The following is a 22714-nucleotide window of genomic DNA, read 5'->3' as shown; positions in this document are numbered from 1 at the left end:
AGCAACGTTCCAATGAGAATAAAGTTTTGCCCTCTCCAGAACAACATATTTCCAATATACGCAAGAATAGTAAACTATCGGGAAAGTCAAGGTCCTGTGTCCTCCAAATGATGACTTCTTGTGCTGGGGTGAGGTGGGGTGAGGGGTAATGAAGACTAAGGAATATTTATAATATGATCATGTGGGCTCTAGATGCTCTGATACAGTGGAACAAAACAGCGGTGGTCCAATCAGCACAAGAGAGAACGAGGGAAATCAGTGAAAAATAATACAGTATTCTGAAGCAAAGAAAAATTCAGAATTGGAGGTGAGTCCTGCCTATGCTCTTCGGTTTAAACTTCTATAGCAGGAGGCCTTAAAGCAAAATAAACTGGTAACAAATCTGCTTTAGAAACTCTCTCTACCATACGTGACACTATGTGACTACAAAAAATGAGACTGCTGCATATCTGCATCTGGAGATTTACGGAGACTGCCATTATTTTACCATTGACATAACAAAACTGCAATTGAAAAAGTGTCTCAAGATTGCATGTGGTAATTCAAAATGTGTGTAAACTTGGCATTTCTTCAAAGAACCCTGAAACTCTGACATTACTTTCTTCATATAGCAAAAGCAATCTTGGGAGCTGGCATTCCTTTCACATCCAGCCCACTCAGAGTTCTTACTACACCTTAAAGCGCACTCTTGCCAAGTACAAGATACTACCTATAACATCCAGTTAGAGTGGCAAAGAGCTGCCACATTATGAATTGCTATGAATTACTGTTATAAATCTTGTCCTTGATTAAAATTGATTTTAATAAATAGTAAGCTATTAACCGGGGGCAGGGGGGAGGGTTTATTTACTCTTGCAGATATGGATGTGTTCTATTCCACCTTTATTCATTCCGCTGATTTTTATCTTGTGCTCCAAAGACTGAAACTAGACTACTGGTTCATCCTTCATGACAGTGATCTACAGTATCACTGACACTTCTTGCTCGTTCGTGAAAAAGGTCCCAAAAGGGACGGTGGAGAAAGAACGAAGACGGAAGTTTTGTGCATTAGCACTTGGATCTTGACCCTGCTATTAATTGTGAAATCCAGAATTACAAACTTAGAGCTACAAACCTGAGCCTGCAACATACACATTCTAAAGGTGAACATGATTCTTATCCATGTACATGCTATTGCAATGGCTGTATGATAGGTGATATGATCAATGACCTACTGAGAAGTGGTGCAATAATTCATCTTAAGAAGTTAGTATAAAGAAAATGTGGGTGTTTTGATATAGTATAAAGTCAGAAAAACCTGGAAAATGTGCACTCCTAGAGAAATATCACCATATGTAAATGTTTGCTTTAACCAGTTTGATTAGATGGCAAGAGAAACTGCTTGTCTGGCCCTGGCAACACCAAAACTAAAACTGTGAAATTCCCCTTGGCAGCATTTACAGACCTTATTCCACTTTCCAGATGTTTACAACATCACGTTTAAAGAACAGGATTTAAAACAAGACCAGTCCTAGCTGTTCCTGCAGTGACTGGCAGCACTTTTCCCTATTACCGCCAGGAACAGAGAAGTATTCCTGATCAAGCCAGAGCAGAGTTTCATGCAATCTGAAGAGGCTAGTATCACATGATAAGGGTATCCTGAATAGCACAAAATGAAGTATAGGAATTGACTGCCTGGGGCTATGAGGAATCATCCTCTCTGGACGTTTCTGAGAGCGGATGAGACAAATATCTGTCATAAATGCTAAAGGTGATTGTCTTCAGCAAGATGCAAGGATTATACGACCTGCAGCCTTATTTTCTATAATTCTGTATGCTTTCAAACAAGAATAATTTATAATTCTCTTTTTGTTCAAGTAATGCCCGTGGCTGGTCACCCAACTGTGGTTGGCATGAGAAAGAACTTTTGAACATGGTAAGTTATGCACACGGGTAATAACTGCTGTGTGAAAAGTCACAACTACCAATTGCTAATGGTCTACAGCAAACCAGCTTAGGTTAATAAAAATCAAAGAGTAAAAATCTAGGGGAGCGCTTTTGACACTGTTGCTGATATTCTGGAGGCTTGGACTTCCAAGACACAGTCGAACCAATGATGATATTTCTTTCTCAAAAAGGATCTCTTGATTATCTCAACAAAAAATATCTCTTTGCATCATACATCAGAGATAGGCAAACTGTCATGGAAAATTCCTCTATACAAACACATTGTGAGGATATGCTACAAGTCAGCGCTTCTCACCTGAGACTGGCAACTCAACCTCAGAATGAAATAGTTCCAGAAGGTATATCAGTGTGTGCATGTGTCAGCGATGATACTGACTGTTCTCTGCTTCCTTGGGCAAAAAGCATTATCTTAAAAGCAAAGGGTCACATCAAGATTTAACGATACAAGTAACTCAGTGACAAGCTGTTGACTTTTTTTGTTCTCTCCTCTTCAGATATAAAATCCAGATAGAGATGCTTGAGATACCATCTCAGTTGCAGTGAGTTGATCTTTTATATCATAAAGATTACAGTGGCTTGTTGCACACATGGCTTTCTGGGCAGAGTACAGGAAAGGCAACACATACACCTGTCTTCAGTTTGCTCATCTGGAAAGCACACTGATGAGAAATAGCAGACCAGCATATAAGGGTGACAGAACTTCTAGGGATAGATTGTGGAGATTAGATAGAAACAGCAATGCAAATAAATATATTCTAAATCGAAACACACATTTTTCAGTGTTGAGGTATATAATTTTCCAAATACTTATGTAGTTTGTGATTCAAGGCTGCTGCTGCCTGTTTACAGGGAAGCTATGACAGTCATCGCTGACATAAATGCTACAGCATTACGTCTGAGGTTTGTAAATCCTTTAATGAACCGTCCTTTGTCATGTTTAGCTGCACCCCCTTATTTATTTATTTATTTTTTTCAATCAAGCACCTGGTAATCTGTCCTCAATTCACATTAAGATTGATGTAAGGAATGCTGCATCTCTGCAAAGTCAGTTGCAAGGACGCTTGAATGCCTTTTAAGTCCAAACTGAACACCGAAATTTTCTTCCTTACATTCCTTTTTACACATCCCTGTGTAGGTGGCAACGTTAGGTTTACTGATTGAGAAACTGTGCTTTCAGTGGTACCTTTTGTACAATGTGTAGTAATATGGCTATGAGCTACTGACCAGATGGCAGTATGCTATGAACTCATTTGCTGGAGACACCCAACTGATGGCAATTACAATAAATCTTATGTCAGGGAATATATAGCAGAGCAAAGGTGGAAGTCTGTTGTCTTATTTGATTTTAAGGAAAGAGCAAGACAATTATAGGATTACTACTCAGCACAAACTTCCTGGATTGTGAATGAGATTTCATTCGAACAAACCTAAAAGACAAAAAACCACAACTGAGGAGAAAGGAGGGAATGACGCGCCAGATGATGTCATAGCTAGACTTGAACTGCTGAAAAGCAGTTAAAGGAACCCAGAAAGGCATATTTTGCTGCTGTTTCCACTGTACCCAAAGGATGACAAGGTCATCCATGTTTGTGCAAGTTACTGTCATTTGTCAGCGCCGCAGGTCAAATATATATGCTGATTCAATACTTCCATTCAGCATGGAGGGTTCTGCAATGGGATGGACTTGAAAACCCTGCTCATGTATTTGTATCATAAGTGCCCATAACTGACAAACCTGCACGAAAGCATTTCTGTAAGTGAACTCTGTTCAACATAACCGTTAGCTTGCAGCACACTTCGTCTTACGAGCGTCTCTGGTGTCCGTTTCTCCACTCCTTTTGAGATATATGTTATGAACTGTTTGCCTGAGTCCCTTGTGACTGTTTAAGATGTCTACCAAGTTTTAATTATGCAAGCTGATCAGCCAACTGCTTTCCTAAAGATACGCTGCCTTCCTTTTTTCCTTAAAACTCTAGTTGAAAGGAATGAAGACAATTATGGCTAAGGAAAAACTGTTTCATATGAAAACAGATCAATTAGAGGGACAGCTATTAAACAGATTTATAGCAAGACTTGGATGGTCTCTGTATTACAAAAATATGAAACTCATCAGAATGTGGAAAAGGGGACAGGCCACTTGGGAGGAATACAGGGACGTTGTCAGAGTGTGCAGGGATGCGACAAGGAAGGCTAAGGCCCAGTTGGAATGAAATCTGGCAAGGGATGTCAAGGACAACAAGAAGGGGTTCTTCAAATACATCAATAGCAAAAGGAAGACTAGGGAAAACGTGGGCCCGCTGCTGAATGGGGCGGGTGCCCTGGTGACAAAGGATACAGAGAAGGCAGAGTTATTGAATGCCTTCTTTGCTTCAGTCTTCACTGCTAAGGCCAGTCCTCAGGAATTCCAGACCTTGGAGACAAGAGAGGAAGGCTGGAGAAAGGAAGACTCTCCCTTGGTGGAAGAGGATCAGGTTAGAGATCTTTTGTCCAAACTTGATATCCATAAATCCACGGGCCCTGATGGGATGCACCCACGAGTGCTGAGGCAGCTGGCGGATGTTATCGCTAGGCCACTCTCCATCATCTTGGAAAGGTCCTGGAGATCAGGAGAGGTGCCTGAGGACTGGAAGAAAGCCAATGTCACGCCAGTCTTCAAAAAGGGTAAGAAGGAGGAGCCAGGAAACTACAGGCCTGTCAGCCTCACCTCCATCCCGGGAAAGGTGATGGAACAGCTCCTCCTGAAGGTCATCACTAAGCATCTGGAGGACAAGAAGGTGATCAGGAGTAGTCAGCATGGATTCACCAAAGGGAAATCATGCTTGACCAACCTGATAGCCTTCTATGACGGAATGACTGGCTGGATAGATGAGGGCAGAGCAGTGGATGTTGTCTACCTGGACTTCAGCAAGGCTTTGGACACTGTCTCCCATCACATCCTCCTAGGTAAGCTCAGGAAGTGTGGGCTAGATAAGTGGACAGTGAGGTGGCTTGAGAACTGGCTAGATGGCCGAGCTCAGAGGGTTGTGGTGAATGGCGCAGAGTCAAGTTGGAGGCCTGTGGCTAGTGGTGTCCCCCAGGGGTCAGTCCTGGGCCCAGTCTTGTTCAATATATTCATCAATGACCTGGAGGAAGGGACAGAGTGCACCCTCAGCAAGTTTGCTGATGATACTAAACTGGGAGGAGAGGCTAACACACCAGAAGGCTGTGCTGCCCTTCAGAGGGACCTGGACAGGCTGGAGAGGTGGGCGGAGAGGAACCTCCTGAAGTTCAACAAAGGCAAGTGCAAGGTCCTGCACCCAGGCAGAAATAATCCCATGCACCAGTACAGGCTGGGGGTTGACCTGCTGCAAAGTAGCTCTGCCGAGAAGGACCTGGGAGTGCTGGTGGACAACAAGTTAAACATGAGGCAGCAGTGTGCCCTTGTGGCCAAGAAGGCCAATGGTCTCCTGGGGTACATTAGGCAGAGTGTTGCCAGCAGGTGGAGGGAGGTGATCCTGCCCCTCTCCTCAGCCCTGGGGAGGCCTCCCCTGGAGTACTGTGTCCAGTTCTGGGCTCCCCAGTACAAGAGAGACATGGCACTCCTGGAGAGAGTCCAGCGGAGGGCTACCAAGATGATTAGAGGGCTGGAGCACCTCTCCTAGGAAGAAAGACTGCAAGAGCTGGGCCTGTTCGGCCTGGAGAAGAGAAGATTGAGAGGCGATCTCATCAACGTGTACAAGTATCTGAAGGGGGAGTGTCAAGAGGATGAGGCCAGCCTCTTCTCCGTGGTGCCCAGCAACAGGACAAGAGGCAATGGGCAGAAACTGAACCACAGGAAGTTCCATCTGAACCTGAGAAAAAACTTCTTCACTGTGAGGGTGACAGAGCATTGGAACAGGTTGCCCAGAGAGGTAATGGAGTCTCCTTCCCTGGAGATTTTCAAAACCCGTCTGGATGTGATCCTGGGCAATATGCTCTAGGTGACCCTGCTTGAGCAGGGAGGTTGGACTAGATGATCTCCAGAGGTCCCTTCCAACCTAAACGATTCTGTGATTCTGTGATCCCTTTAGATTCCAAGGAAAGAAAAACAAAGATCAGAACTCCTTATAATTGGAAAAGCAAATCAGACCAGACTTGGGTTCACCTTTAGCCAAATGCCACATGCATCACATAGATTCCAGTACGGCTCATTTGGTCTGACTAAGGGGTGTAGGTTAATTTTTGCCTGGAGGAAAATAGATTTTTCTCCAGGAAGATGAAGAGGGTGTGGACCATAATCAGCTTCCATCACCTAACATGGGACTCATCCCCTCGTCACCGCTGTTACTGGAGTGGGGGGGGGGGGGAGGGAGGTTATTTGTTTTTGAAGTCTTTGAAATCCCACTGGGCATGCAATTATTACTGCCATTGCTGAGTTAACACCAAGTCTAGCATGCCAGAAAGCCCATTCTAATGCTCTCAGTCCTGCAGTCAGGTTATACTTCAGTAGGCCTTGCTCTGATGATTTTTATTTTAATTGCAGTACAGACAGGAAGTTGTGACATTGAGAGAACAAGAGATAGGTTACAAAATAAAGAGTAATACTTTCTCTATATGCTCCCTTTCATCCTTTACACGTCACTGCTGCTTCATTGTCTAATCCCTTATTTAACCACGTGATTAAAGAGAAGTGCTGTGGCAGCCACACCCACCATTCAGCTTTTCTTTAGTAAGCATCATCTTTCATTAGAGCAATTATAATCACTGTCAGTGAACTTATTGGGCTTGGAATCACAGTCTATTGTATTTGCACTTTTCTGATTCGGTTCTAGAGGAATTCTTTGCTCTAGAAAAGTCAGTTTCTATATGCTATTCTGCAAAGGTGTCTCTAGGGTTACAACAGTCATTAGTCCTGAAATGCAATCTTGAATTCCAGCACTTGGTCTGCACAACTGTTAAAGACTGTGCACTTACACTTCAGTAGCATCCTTCAACCAAGCTGCTTTATAAAGTGAAAATAAACTAGTAAAAATCAAGGAACATTCAACATCACAGCCTGAAGTGGGACAAAAACACAAGAAGCACTAAACAGCAGTTTGATATTTGAAGAAGGAAAACCAAATCCAGCTGAACACACACTGAACACACACATGGGTGGGGCGGGTAGGGGGAGTGGGGAAAAAAAAAAAAAATCAAGAAAATAAGGCAGAATTATCCAACATCCAATTTGGCCAGGAAACAATACTCTTTGGTTTCTGGTTTCAGACAGCATAAGGGAATCATGACAAGATTGACATTGGAAAAATCGATGTTCCATTATTTGGGTTGGTGATCAAGAGCAAAACAGCTCCATAATGATTTAAAAATTAAATAGTTAACATTATCTGCACAGCCTTAGTGCTAATAGTCAGGGATCTGTTTTCCTTAGCCTGATCAGTTGACAGCTTTTGGCATTTCCTTCATTCAAATAAGCAGAGGTAAGATTTACATGCAACACCTAAGCATGACAACAGCAGACAAGACGGGGCCTTAGGAGTAGGGGGCCTTGATTTTGAGAATCTTTGTTTCTCCAGGACAGAGTTTTGTGACCGGAAGATCACCTATTTCCTGTGTGCGCAATTCTATGGCAAATCCCAGGCATGAGCCTCAAGTTGTCAGGTAAAATATTTTGCCCTTTTCCTCCCAGTGATAACTGTTTCTGCAATGATTATTTTTACTTTCAGTCTATCAGGCACTCTCTCAATGTTCTGCCAAACATGAATTTTTCCTTATAGTCCTTCCAGACTTCAAAGAAGCACCAAATACTTCCCAACTGAATTTGAGCTTACTAGCTTTTGGAGGATTTCCCTAGACTCTCCAGGAAACTAAGACATAGAAAGGAGCTGGAAGTTTTACTGTGCATCTTGCAGGAAAAGCAATCAGTTTGCTACCTGTTGTGCAAGTGATGGGAACAATACCATCTTTACCACAGTCAAAGTCCCAGGGTGGGGGAGAAGGTTCTCTTGTGCTTGTGCAGAACTGTTCTAGAGGACAAATTTCTTGCTTTCCACCAAAAGAAGAAATCAAAAGCCCCTCACCACCACCCCCACGCACTTAAATGAGTTAAGTGAGATTATTGCTTTAAATGCATACAGTTTTTTCTTTCGAAGCACTGCTTTTGACACACATAGCTCTTAAATAAAATACTGCCTGCCAACATTAGAGTAGAAACTCACCACATTTATTTTGCAAATTGGTTGTTCATTGACTACTTTTGCCTTCAGTTACAGACTGATAGTTCCTTCTGCCTGGAAAAGGCAATATGCTGAATGGATCGTCTCTTTAGTATCACTTCTATTTACATAATCTAGCCCATACTAGTGGCCCCTCTTCAGGCAGCTAGAGAGACCCTGCCTATAAGTTTGTGATCTAAACTGACTCATAGAGTCATTCATCCTAATCCCATGAATCATCCTAAATGAATCATAGAGTTGTAAGGCTATGCAATAACAATCAACCTATGTGACACCTTTAGCCTCTCATGAACATAGCACAGATGGTCTCAGCATCTCCAGGAAAAGTGTGCCTGCTGCTGATCACATGTATCCTGTATTTTTTTTCCTTCTTGAATTGTTTAATTTGGTCGGATACTGTGCAGCAGAATTGGAATCTTTAAGTCTGAGGACAGTGGCAGGAAGGAACAAACATGCATAATTCCAATTCCCTTGTGAGAGAAGATCTATTAACCACTAAATAACAAAATGGTTCTAATTACAACAGAAGCTGCCTGACTTGTGAGTTCAGCTACCTGCTAACTACAAAATTCAGTTTGATACATTGTAGTAAACCTTCATGCTCTATTCATTCTGATTTTCTATGGACTGGCTACTCATGAGTGGGGGGGGGGGAGGGGGGGAGTGGTCATGTCAGTGCATCACCCAGCTGCAAACGATTACTTCAGTTCTAAGTTCCCCACAAAAGCTGGAACTCTAGCTTCTAAAAACATGGGCACTGTGAGTCTGTAGACATCATGGGATGATATTATAAGGTGGGCAGTATGAGTGTGCCGAACACAGGAAAGGGCAGCTAAACGTGCAAATAATGAAAGTGTGTGTATAAATCACCAGACAACGTTCACTGTATCAAACCTAAAAGTTGTTACTCAGTTTTCCCACATAAAGTTTTACAAATACTTTTCAGAAAGTGTGAAAAAATACAATTTCCTATTTAAGTAAGACTGACCAGACAGATTTTGCACAAGTTTTTTCAATGACTCATATGTCAGCTGACATAGATTATAAGAAATTTTAACCATAAATATAGTTCAATATAAACATAAGACAGTAAAAGTAGAGGCTTAGGTTGAAATCATTCTGAATCAGAACAGCTATATGTAACCAGCTAAGGTGAAGAACTGAAGGTGACAAGAAGGTGAAGAGAAAGAACTTTGTCAAAGGTCCCTTGCCCTCCATTACTTTCCTAACCATATAAAAATCAGAAGAGACAGGAAAGGCAGAGGAAATTTTGGTGCCTTAGAAATAAGTTTGGGTGATAAGTAACATGAGGAAGGCAGTATCTAATGGGAAAGTGCTGTTCTAAACTGGGATTGTTTACTGACTAATGATGGAAGTCCCGTTTTCTCAACCAAAGGAGACAAGAGTTCCCAACATTCTCGTTCAAAGTTCACTCCGAAAGCAGATTGCTGGAGCCAAAAACAACAAGCTTCGCAAAAGCTATTGTTAGTCTGAAAGCTACAGTGAAGCAAACAACCTTTCTGAGATGTCTGACTGAAGCAAATTAACAGACAAGCAAAACCAGAACAGTTATATGCATGTTGAAAATGCTGCCTAATGCGCTTCTCTTGTCGAGTAATTTGCTAACACCAGGATTATAATTATTGAACACAACTCTGTCACTGAACTGTAAAAACTGGGCAAAAAACCACCAAATGCAGCTATTTTTTGCTATATAACTGCTAGCAGCTAGCTGATGTGGAAAAGTCATCTACAGCAGACTACCACCTTCTTGCTTTGCTCCTAGGATTCTTGCCATATAAGTATACTCAACTATATAATATAGCTCACTAAGTATTGAAGCTACTGTTACAATCAATGACTAAGATAAGGGCTGATGCGAAGAAAAGTTGTTTTGTTTACTTGCCCTTGACAACCTTCTGTTTAAATTATTTTCACGCTTTTTCCTTGTTGCTGCTGTAAGAGAGTCCCACAAAAGATGGAGAACTTTGGAGAGAAAGTTCTGAAAAACGTTAATGGCCTTCTGCTGGGTTCCTAGTTAAATCAGTTACACTGTGATAACAAGTTCCAGAGCCAGCACAAGGAAAAGAGTGGCACTATCAAAAGCATAACCAGCCATTCCAGCATGAACAGATTGCTGTATCAGCTCAGATGTACTGACAAATGGCATTCTCAGAACAAGATAGCCTTTCCAAGGTGAATTTTCAGGGATAATAATTTATCCCAGGGGTGAAAACAGGCCATCCATAGCTATTCAGAAAACCACTTTGTGACTTGGGCTGGGTATTTAAAGATGTTATCTCACCTAGCAACATTGGAGGAGGGGCCTGACTACAGAACATACTTTATATTAGTTTTTATGAAATATAAAGAGATATATCCAAAGGAGGATCCAGAATCAAGGAAAAACTGAGGCAGAGAAACTGAGATAGATATTTCCATCATTTTCCTCAGATCTGAAGATTTATTGTGCTGGCTAAAAGGGACAGTGATTTTTTTTTTTGATACTGCAAAAAACACGCGTGTTTGTTATTTCAGGGATTATCCCTCCATGTAGATGGTAAACCGAAGATCCTAGGTATTCAGTGTAATTAGTGTGGGAAAGCATGCCTTTCATTCAGCCTTTAAGATTTTAGGGTCCAGCATTACAGTTAGAGCACCTGGCTGAGGGAGACAAGAGAATTTTGTGCCCAGAAACAGTGTCAAAGAGACCAAGAAATAATACTACAGTGAATTTGGAACACGGAAGCCTTTCCGTACAATGGAATCTGCTATATGCCTGAAATGTCTTAATGTGGCTGAAGCATTCTTTGGCTGTGCCAGACAGTGATAGGTAAGGTCAACAATTTAACTCTTAGATGCTGAGAGCCCTGGAGGCATATTTGTTTATGGTTCGTTATCATGTTATTGATATTTGTCTATGTCAGCTGAATTGCTGAGGTCTGGCTCAGCATTCTAGAGCAATCTTAGATTCAAGAAGGCTGCAGATCAGACTGATTGCTGCTTTGCTCAGCTGTAGCACTTCCATCCCAAGCCCCAAGAATTTGAAACAAACGCTTCAGAACCCAAGAACTGTGTGGCTGACAACAAATGTCCAGAATCAAACACATGGAATATATTTCGCCCTGAAGCAAAAACTTTGACATTGTGCTAGTTAAAAAATAAGTCCTAAACACCTTTGGGGCTTCAAAACATTGAGTAAGCAATGCTGTTTTTCTTATGCTTGTTGTAATAAGTAACAGTAATATTCTACACATTCCTCCTATGATATTATTCTGGAACATATTCTGGAAAAGTAGTAACTTGGGATCCATGGCCTTTTGAATAGCTTATCTGTGCATAAGGCTAAAAGTGTTGCAGGGAGTGACTGAGGAAAAAATACAACATACCTCTGGAGTCGCTTGCTGTATTCTTTTCCCTTTATTGCAAAGGAAGGCACCAATTTCAGCAACTCTGACAACTTCTTGGCATGCCATTTCTCCTAGGGAACAAAAGGCATTATGAGATGACATGAGTCCCCTGCAACTCCAGTGAGTTTTTCACAGTCTTATTTTTTGCAATGGATAATTTCACACCTGGATAAATGCCTTCTAATTAAGCTACACCAAGGGATTTTTGTCTTTCTTCAATATTCTGAAATTGGAAGGAGAGGGTGTCCCCAGCAACTGAAATTATAATCAGCCTACAGAAATTTCCTTCCAATTTGTAGTTAAAATACTCAATTGCTCTCTATTTTACAAAACACATTGCAGGTCCCAATTTTCTTATTTGTTTAAAAACTAACCAGACGTTTCTTTGGAGAACTGGAGAACACAGATTGTTTTTATCTACAGCGGATTCTGGACAGATTAAAACAAATGCTATTCATCCCATCTTTCCTAAACTCAGGTCATCTTCAACTCTATTACACTGCTAAGACATTATTTAATGCAGGTCAATGGATGACTCATTCAGTGATTAATATCTTCTATCATCCGCAACTATGCTTAAACATCCATTTCCAAACATCAAAACTACCAAAGGGCAAACAGGAGAAATCAAATTAAATAAGTGAGATTTTGGAAACCAGAATTGCCCCGGCTGTCTTCACTATTAGGAGGGGAAATGATGCTTATTGTAAGAGTTTATTCGTCACGTTCGTAACAACAGTCACACTTCAGAACGACAACGTGCACTCACAGCAGCCATGCCATTTATCTTACACTGCAAAAAGAGCCAACAAACTCCAGTTTTCTGTCAATTAATTTTAACAAGTTCCTACATTTGAACATAAAAGGTGATTTGATAAACCCTTAGGATTGCCACTTCCTCAGTATAGCCCTGTGTTTACTTACGGAAACATAGTCCTGCTTTTTTTTTTTTTTTTTAATTGTATATGTAGGAAATAGCTGCACTACTGAACACCCAACTGAAGTTAACAACTAAAATCAAACAGGCTGTCTTGCAGTTTGCATATTGTGTGCTGTTTTAGCAATTTTTCTCCATCCCATTATTATTTATTTTATTTTCATGCATTAAATACTTCTGCGCTCAGCATCTACTTCGTTAGTTTTGAGAAATGTTTCTCAACAGCAGCAGCTCTTATTCTATTTTTACCCATTTTTCACAATATTTATTTTCTGCAAACCTACTCCAATAAATCTTCATTTTGTGTTTTGCTGCCTGTTTCCTTCTCCAACTGTCACCCTGATTAATAACCTCAGAAGATGCCATAACTCACACTTATCAGCCAGGTGACTACACAGTAGGGCCCAGTCAATCAACCCAGGCCTTCAAATCTGGCATCACTCCTTACTTAACACACTCTTACCTGTTGATTTCCTAAACTGAAACGGCAGTTTGAGGCAGGAGCAACCATGCCACCCAGTTTTAGCTGTTTATGACAAAGTAGTAGATGGGGGTATGTATGTACATTTCATGCCCCAAACCTCATACAGAAGAGGCTGAGACAATGCCAGTGCTCCTACCAACATGCTTGCCTCCTTATCTGGCGGAGTTTATCATCCAAGTACCTTAATTTTTCTATCTATCTGGTTTTTATTAAATGCTGTATTTTTTAACGTGGGCATCAGTAGCGGTCAGAGACAAAAGCAATTCTCTATCACATCCAGAACAACCCAAGCAATAGGAGACTTTTTTGGTCATTTGCCTCATTCACTCCACTGGAAAACTTCTAAACATAACTCTTAGCAAGGCTATTCATTTTTAAGTACCTTAAGATAAGAAATTGACCATGTAGGAAGTAAGCAATGATTTTTATGATTTATTGAGATAAGACTAAAAATGGTCAAAGAATTGTAGATTCAGGGCATTTATTTTATGCCTTGTGGTTTCCTACTGACACTAAGTTTTCTTCACATAGGTACTAGGTCTCAAGCAACAGATATAAAGCCCTAAAATACCCCTTCAAAGATTATGTGCATTTCTGAAAATATTTTTTTTAAAGGAAAGTTACTGTAAGGATCAAGAATGTCTGTTTCTGGGCTGACTCCAGTGGCTTTCCTGGCTTTTTTCCAATGAGGTTCAAATCAGGGGTTGTTCAAACTAGCAAACAGTAGTTTTGTGGTTTAGCATGCTAAATACAAAAATTTGGGAGCTCTGCTATTTTTTAAGCACATCTTATTAACAGGGTTCAAGAGTACCCTCTCCTCTGTCATGTGGTTCAGGCTGTGCATAAACATTGCACTGACCAATAGGGGCAAATTCAGATATTTCTCAAAATGACTTGTTGCATTCTCACGACAGTTGCGATCCCAGACTGGACTGAATCCAGTGGGAAAATGTTTAGACAGAGTACTGCAGCACACAACACTCCTGAGGGATGCGCCTGTGGTATGTCTGCAATAGAAAGCAAGCTTACAGGAAGACATTAAAAAAAAATACGTCATGCTATGATTGCATGTTATAGAGTGAATGGCCTACTCACAGGGAGGGACACCCCATAGAGACCCTTAGGCAACAGAAACAGAGCATCAGGCACATGTGCAGTCATGCCTATGATCTCTTAACATCAACCATTTGGTTCAGCTCTGTATAACTCAAATATTATGACAGTCCACAACTGGAAAATAGAAAAAGAAAGGTGCACAGGAAGACCGGAAGAGGAAACTATCACTTAACCCTCTCCTCCAAGCGTTTTCCCTCCTGAGCCCTTAGATTTTGGGTCTCAAGAGTCCTTAGGGAAATATTTAGCTAAGAAGACTACACTCTTCATTTGGATGCCTCTGTGCTCAAACAGGAGAGGTAAGCTTATGCAGACTGGGAGTGAGGAAGAACAAATACAGCATGAACCTGGAAGCCGGAAAATGTTCATATCACCTCTACTATGCTGCACTAACCAGAGCACAGGAAGCAGATCAAGGGAAGTGATTGTTCCCCTATATTCAACAGCTCTACCAGCAAAGAAAAAAGACGCAGAGCCAGACCACTGTTGATCAAGATCATCACAGGGAAGCATGCCGAGAGTGAAGTGCCACTGTTACTAGGTAAAATGGGAACTCAGTGAGCAGCTGGGTTTGGGCCCCAGACACAGCCAGCCTGCTACCTAGGTAGTTCTGCCTTCACAAGTATTTCCACCTGTATTCATTACTTTTTACTTAGAGACTTTGGGCCATTCGCTGCAGAGTTATGCTGGAACAGCTGAGGTCCACACAGGGCCCCTTAAGTACAGTCAGGAGCCACACTGCATAATGGTTGGGGGCAGTGGGAGGGGTGGAGTTCGTGTCCATCCTGACTTAAAATTCTGTAATGATACTAATAGCTCCTTTGGCGTCTCAAGTATTTCAGGTAGACCTAGCTCTGCTGCCCAGTTTAGACCACAAGTTGTTCTAATCTGTGGACAGAAAGCAAAGTGGCAAAACATCTTTACTAAAATATTTCTGGCAACAAGAACCAATGAGACAATCAATGCAGAAGCACTTTCTCCCTGGCTACGATTCAGCCCCTTACAGCCTTTGCCTTCCTAATTCACAAAAGCTAAACGTAACCTATGCCACTGCTCTATTTCTTCTTCCCACTAGTGTAGAATAACGTTTACATTTTTTCCCCTTGCCTGTTGGTTTCCCCCTTGTTCTTGGGCTACAGTTGTTTGGACTGGTTCTACTTACGCAGATTTCACTTGCGTCAGTGAAGTTATCAGTATAAAACTTCTCCTTCAAAATATTTCTGCTCTCAGATCTTTGCCTTGTTTGTTCAAAGACTGCTATGCAAAGTAAGTTGTATAAACTTGTATTTTTAATCCCTTTCTCCTTCTGAGTTTTACAAATTTTTGTTCTTCCTGTTACTAGAGCAGATTGCTCTGAACAGTAGAACACATTCATATACCACAGAAATTATTCATTACGTACGAAAGTTTGGCACTTCTGTTAGAACTTCACTAAAACCACATTTTTAGAGACACCTTGTGATAATATGCTCATGAAAATCTTTTCTATCTCAGAAGACACCATGACTCAGCTTTTCTCATACTCTGTTTGAAACCTTCAGTTATATGTTCGCTATGTCAACTCAAACACTTTAGTCTCACACCTCAGATTTTAAAGGGAATGAAAAAAGTTTACTTGAATGTTACCTACAGTGTTTCAGAACCTAGAAGGTGTGAGAAACTAAACGATCAAGAAATAGTTTCTTATCTGCTACTGATCACAGGTAGCATTACAAAATCTAACTCATTATTACCAGTAAATTACTGTGTTAGAGGCAGCGCTAGTTGCTTTCATTCACATATTTGCTGTGAATGAACAAAAGATCCTTTGTAAATCAGAGGCTAATCAATAGTGAAAGATAAACAGCCAGAAAATGTAGGAATGAGTTATTAGTTCTTAAAATGTATATGTTTCATTTTATGTTTATTCTCAGATGTTTAAATTTACTTCATTTCTGAGTCCAGAGGTCAAACTGAAATTTCTTTTATTTATTTTCTCAGTGTGATGGAATAAGCAGAATGTCATGGTGTTTCTATATGACAAATCACATTAACTTACATTACAAACAATAGCTTAGACTTTATCTGAGGTGTATTTTGAAGCAGTAACAGCATAAAGCTGAGACCACTTTTCTCATAAGAACTGGGAAGCCTTTGTGGACAGCATGGCCCAAGAAGGAAGTGCTGAACTTTGAGGTCAATGGGCCAAAGGCTTCCTGGGGTGGGGGAGAAGAAAGGAAAAGGAAAACAAGGCAAGAAATAAGCAAAGACCTTTGCGCCAACAGCAGCAAAACCAAGAACATTGTTATGCTTGTCATAAAAACAGTTTCTTCAGCTTTTAGACCCTAAAGAGGATTTCGATGTTACTACAAAAATATTTAAGCCCCTGTTTAGCCTCTTCCTTTAGCATAAATGTTTAAGACACTGAGCTCTTTCTCAAGAGAGGGGAAAGAGTACAGAATTAAACATTCCCGCCTCCTGGATCCACATACTATCTAAACTGCCAACTCTAGAACAAGCTATGATGGAAGGGAAATACCCTTAGCATAACATGCCAGCTCTGATAACGCAGAAAGTGCCTCTATGCAGCCAACAACGTTGTTATATTCAGAAAGATGGCAAGAAGGGAAAGTGAGAAGAGTCTTGCACAGAGGTCCTGAGGCTGGTTAGTATGACTCAACAATATTGCCATGGGCTATTTTTATACCCCTAAATAAGAAGCAACATGTACAAACAGTAAAAGCTTGATGGCTACTTAAGAGAATTTTCGGAAATCAAGGCCATTAGTTCTGGTAGTGCTCACCCAATGCATCTCTATATTCTATACTAGAAGGAAGAAATATAAACAGAAATTATTTCCAGAGCATCAAAAGGTTTTTTTCTTAGAGACCTCTCTTTCAGGGAAAGATATGCTTTAGTATATTCATCACTTTACAAAAAATTAGTTTCTTGCACCTTTGGAAACCAACATCTACTCAAGAAAATACCAGGAAGTAACCTTATACATTCACGCAAACATATTGCAGGGCTGCACGACTGAGGCCCTATTTTATATTAAAAGACCACCATGAGATGCAAATGTACCCCCTCTTTAAAGAGGAGAAATTCAATTACAAGACATTTTTCTGAGATAAATACAATTACTTTAAGTTAAACAATAGGCATAGCAGAAAGAAAAAGGGTAAAAACCATCTCCCTAGATTCAACTGAAAAATCCTCCACTGGACTTCCAGGCACCCTGTAGTTCCAATGTAATTTAAGTCACAAAAATAACACATCAGAACGTTTAGAGCATAAAAATGTAAAAACTGACATACTGGCTCAGATCATAGGTTCACTACTTCAGCACCTTGTTTCCAACAATGGATAAAATCAGATGCTTACAGAAGGAGAAAGGCCAGAATACATGCTTGTTTAATAACTAGCAAAGATATGGATACAAATCTAAGCTCAAAAGGACATAAAAAGGACTAAAACTACTATGGGTCCAAGATCTATGAAAACTGAAGAACCTAATCAACAGGAAATATCTTGCTACTCAGTAAAGAAAGACTCCTTATGCTTTTACAGGAAGAGAAAAATGACAGTAGGAAAAACTTACTACCAAATCTCAGAATCTGTTAAAAAAGAGGGGGAAGTCAGCAGGAAAAAAAGACTCTAGCCAGCTGCTGCACTATTAAATTATCCTATCAGGACAGTGATATTGATCGTACAAGCTTTGAGGTCACTAAGAGACACCTGTAAATTATTTTATATTAACTTACAGGGTGAATCTCAGGGTAACAAGTCTGATCAGCCTCCTGAACTCATAGATCATGGATGTCTAGTCAAATCTTTGTCTTCTGGAACAGGTTTATAGTGGAAGCAACTTAAATGTAGTATTATTCATTGCACTGTGACCCCAAATGTTACAGTTTCGTAACTGAACTGGGGTTTGAGGACACCCTAATGCTACTGGGAGTCTGGGAAGCACCGTTTGGGAAAAACAGTTATGCTTCACAGCAGAAAGAGTTCATTAGGAAGATGCGCAAGAACCCTCAGCAGCATGACGCAAAACTACTGTAATAGGAGGCAAACACACTGCAGAAAGCAATCAACTATGAGACAAGCACTTAGCACCTCTCATCGCATTTCCTGCCATGGATAGCCTGCATCATTATCACAGGCCTTAGATCCTGTCGTACCTTTGACATCTACACTATCAGCCATCTTAAGCCATATCACTTTGTATGTTAATGATATTAAAATATATATAATGTTACTAACATTAAGGATGGTGCTTGTTCAACTGATAGGGCAACATTTTTCTATTTTAAATAAACTGTGGCCCCCATTCATGTTGCTGGCATCACAGACCATTTTGTTATATGCTGTTATGATACAAAAAGCTCAGAGAATGCTGGATAGGGAAGCAGCAAAGATATCGCTACTGTCCACAACTCATGGCACATAGTCCACACAGGCATCAAGTATCATAATTATATTACTCTTACATCTGACTTTTGGCTCCACTTATGCTGCCTATTCTTTTCATTCCCCTTTCCCTTTAACAGTTCACTGTCTTTAATTTATATAAAAATTTAACATTTATATTTCAAAAACATACTTACTCTTGGCCTCTGAAAGCAACTGACAAAGCTTTTACTCCCACATTGTAGGCCCAGAGCGCCTGAAGTATATATTTGCATGTTGTATTAATAGAATTCAGAAAATTGCTCTACAAAATTCCTACAAGAGAATCAGCCAAAGCTAGCCTTGGCATCTGTACAAATCTGAGTTATTTTTTGGAATACTTTGACAACACTCTTATGTTATTGTCTCTTGGTTCATTTTTCTGCTCATGTATTCCCCAAAGAAGGAAAGAATGGTATTCCTGTTCTCTGAATAAGGACACATCTTGCTTGTTAGAGTGATTTCATTATTTATTTTCCCTTTTCCTTCCTGAATTGTTGGATCTTTGGATCATGAGGCTTCAAATTCTAACTCCTGCTCTTCCACAAGTGGCCATAGAAGTCATCATACTATCTCAAAATAAAAGAAATTAGGACAAAATTTTACCAGCAGAGGAGACATTTGCTTTCAGTTCTTGTCTTTTCAGCTGAATACTGCAAAGAAAGCCTTTAGAGATCACAAAAAGATTGTTAGTTGTCTGAATCTAACTTAGTAACACAGAAAACCTGAGCTGTTCTCAGGAGCAATGGGAGCAATGGTACAATGCAAACCCCCTAATTCAGCTGTAGTTTGTTTCACCTGTGTGCACTTCATGGCAAAATAAAGGTGTAGTGTGAACAGGGTTACTTTTCTGTAATGCTATTTCTGAAGGAATTCTGCAGTCAATCGAGAACGTTTTCATCTTTTTTTCTTCCATTTGATCTTCTCTGCAGCATACTTTTTGTATTACTTCTGGCATTTCACTTCCATCTGGTTTCAACTTTTGATTAGACACTTGCAAGTTCAACTTCCAACAGCTCAAAGCAGAGAAGTGAGGTGCCTCTAGCCATTTTCTTCCTCTGAGGATCTTAATTCAGTCACAGGATTCTTTTTACTGTACCCCTGTCTACACTGGAAACGACTTCCTTAGAATCTAACAGCTTGCAGCTCTTGCCAAGAACAGAAATCCCTCACCTCTACACACAGGAGGACTCTGCCATCACGAAAGAAACAAAACCTACAAAACATAGGACATTTTGCTTTTAAAACATCTGCTATACAAAGTGTCATCACAAGGAAGCTGCAAGTTCTCAGGTTTATCATGCAGGATACAATACTCATTTAAACATTCAATAGTTTCACCAATAATTATAGAACCAGAGAGTACCTCAGGTACCAGAACTCATCTTGGAATTCACTACAGAGTCATCAAAAAGAAACTCAAAAAAAAAAAAAAAAAAAGCCCAAATTATTGCTCAGAAAAAAAAAAAAAAAGAATTTGAAGCGTTTGGTAATAAGCACAATTCAGAAGGGATATCTATGTCCTCGCTTGTACAGGATCAAGAGAAGCAGGCAGTCATCAGCTGCATAGTCAGCTGAGGAAAGTCCAGCGGATGCTCCCATGTTCACAACTAAAAACCACCATAAGAGCATTAGAACAGCAGACTGGGTAAGTCCAAAGATTGATCTGTACCTACTGAACTGTTTGCAGCCGAACATGCCTATGAAGTATGCAACAAGCAGGCACAACCAACCCACATAAATGGGGTGGAAAGACAAATAAATTGATGGTATTCTGGGAACAATGACTCTCCCATAAAAATCTCAAAAATCCCAAGGGAATAGCCATTCCCTTACATACATATTTTATTCTCAAAGACCTGTGACAGCTGAGGAAGACAGACAGATATAAGCCAACATCAGAAGCAAGAGAGAAATCTTGTGGATTTCAAACATCTTTCAAACAGCACATCAGTCAATTTTCGAAAGCATCCTGAATCACTACATCCCAAAAACATCCATGGAAAGTTATCTAAGTAGTCTAGAAACACAGAACAGACTTGTGAAAAAGGCATTCAATTGATAACCATACAAAGCAGGGAAATGGATTTAGACTTCCTACGTTTCTAAGTAATTGAAACAAGACCACTGAAGACAGAAAAAGGCAGTATTCTGACTGCAGTGCTATGAAGAAGCAAGTCTCCTTATTCATCCCCAGTATTCTGTGTGTACAGTCTGAGAGTCAGATATTACCCCATCTGTGTTGCACCTAAATAGTGTTCCTTGCAGTATTTATTTGCAGAGTTCACACTGTAAAGATTTGACGCATATGTAAGGCAGACACAGGAAATATGCTCAAGTTATCTCATTTTTCCAGTTCATAAAAAGGGATAAAAGCTGAAAGTTGGTCTGGATTGTCCCCTAGTGGTCCCCATTCTTTCCTGGGGAGCAAATTCAGAAAAGGCTGTATGAATGCAGATTATCTGTTCATCTTTAAAATTGTAATCCTGTTCGTACAAAGCAGTATGTTTCCCTTTTTCACTACAGCATTTTCTGCTCAGCTTGCAGTTTGCAGTAACTCCCAGATTCTTTATCTTCTCATCCTGCACGTGTGAAGTTGCTTATTTCTGCTCAAATATAATTTAATAATGACATATAAGAATATACATCTATTCTTTCAGGGGATTTCTCTGATCTATCAGGGTCATTTAGAGTTCTAGTTCTGTTCTCCACCATTCTGGCGGCTTTTTCCAGCTTGATGTCATCCATAAATTGACAGTCTCCATTACATTATCTAGTTACTAATGAAAATATTGGCTAACACAAGATTCGAAGCCATCCTCCTGAATAACTTCACTTGATACATTCTTGTATGTGGTAAGAAGCATGACTAACTGATGTGGAATATTATATTGAAAAAAAAAATTAAGGAAAAAGACTTTCTAGTAACTTGTCATGGATTTTTTGCTCACATTTGTCTCATTTTCTTTAGCTACGCATCTTAGGGAAACAATGTCATATGTAAGATCCAAAATGCAGTTTTTTCACAACCAGGTTAAAAATTTGAAAGCAGACCTGCTGCCAACCCTGCCCAAGCACAATTCTTTACCTTTTGTCCAAGTCAGGTCATATGCTGTCACATGATGTTGCTATTAGTCTTTCTCTCTGGGTGTTTTTCCGTGCTTAAATGGTAAAGCACTGTGTTGTGATTTAATTAGAAAGCCGACAGCTCCAGACATCCTAAGACTCCTGTTCCAGATAGTCAGTCTTCTCCTCCATGTTTAGCCTCAGAAACTGAATGGACTCATCTTATGTTCTTCACAAGAGCTCAGAAAAGCACTATTTATGTCTCTTCCAACCAAGTTTTTGCTCTAGTTCTTTCCTTTCCGTCCCAGTTATCTCCCAGTCCCCTGTCCACTCAGCCATTTTGTTTAGACTAATACTTGCTATTCGTTGTGTTGTTATTCTTTCCACTTTGCCTTTTCTTCCTATATTTTAAGTCTTCTCTGATTCCAATTTCAGCTGTTTTTCCTGAGAAAGTTACATGTGCCTGCAACCACACATGAAGCATCACGTGAAGCCCAAAAGGAACTGTAGTGTTAGGTAGCTTAAGTACAATTTAAACTGTCTTGGAAACTACTAATTTACCTAAAGCTAAAGAACACAAAATCATTAATACAACTCAGTGTCCTATAATTTCACTAAATTTTTATTTGGGATCTCCACTCCACCTAAAAAAATACTAAAGAAGAAGGAAGCTCACCATAAACTCCAAATCATGTTAATTGCTGCTATAGCTGTAAAAATTGCACTCAGAAAACAGAGTAAAGGGAAGTGAATTCCTTTTATTATGGACAGAGAAAGCTCCTCCTAGAAAGGCCAACATTACTCAATCCTAAAAAATAAGTTTCCCCCCCTAAGGAGATGAAATGAGAGGTTTTCACAATAAAATAGTGAACATTAACTTTATATCAGGAAGTGTAAGGGAACCTATTTATCTAACACCTGTGGCTGCACATTCTGTAATCAAGTTCCCCAAAACTAGCTCTGACAGTTGGCTTCTAGCTGATCCACAGAATCACATTCAGTTCTAAATTTTAGAAATTCATCAGTCAAGCATGATGCAAGCACGCAGGGATCTGAGAGTTGACCGTAGCCTTCTGGTACAAGAAATTTTTATAAGAGACGTTTCAGACAATTACAAAGCAAAGCAGTGAAGGAA

General features: G+C 40.1%; 1 protein-coding gene across 43 annotated transcripts in view; it reads right to left on the bottom strand.

Annotated features, from left to right (window-relative positions):
- LOC104142281 (uncharacterized) overlaps positions 1 to 22714 on the bottom strand; it is a 157680-nt gene that overhangs the window by 95146 nt on the left and 39820 nt on the right. For all 43 annotated transcript variants that reach the window (XR_011136183.1, XR_011136185.1, XR_011136175.1 and 40 more), the window contains one exon: positions 11528 to 11619. Coding sequence is in view for 2 of the 43 variants with exons in the window: in XM_068918359.1 (XP_068774460.1) it covers positions 11528 to 11619 (92 nt within the window). In the remaining 41 variants the exon portion in view is untranslated. The remainder of the gene's footprint in view (positions 1 to 11527; positions 11620 to 22714) is intronic.

This window comes from Struthio camelus, chromosome 24 (assembly GCF_040807025.1).
Source record: "Struthio camelus isolate bStrCam1 chromosome 24, bStrCam1.hap1, whole genome shotgun sequence".
NCBI lineage: Eukaryota > Metazoa > Chordata > Aves > Struthioniformes > Struthionidae > Struthio > Struthio camelus.
The sequence above is the reverse complement of the archived record's forward strand: the minus strand, read 5'-3'. Positions and strand labels throughout refer to the sequence as shown.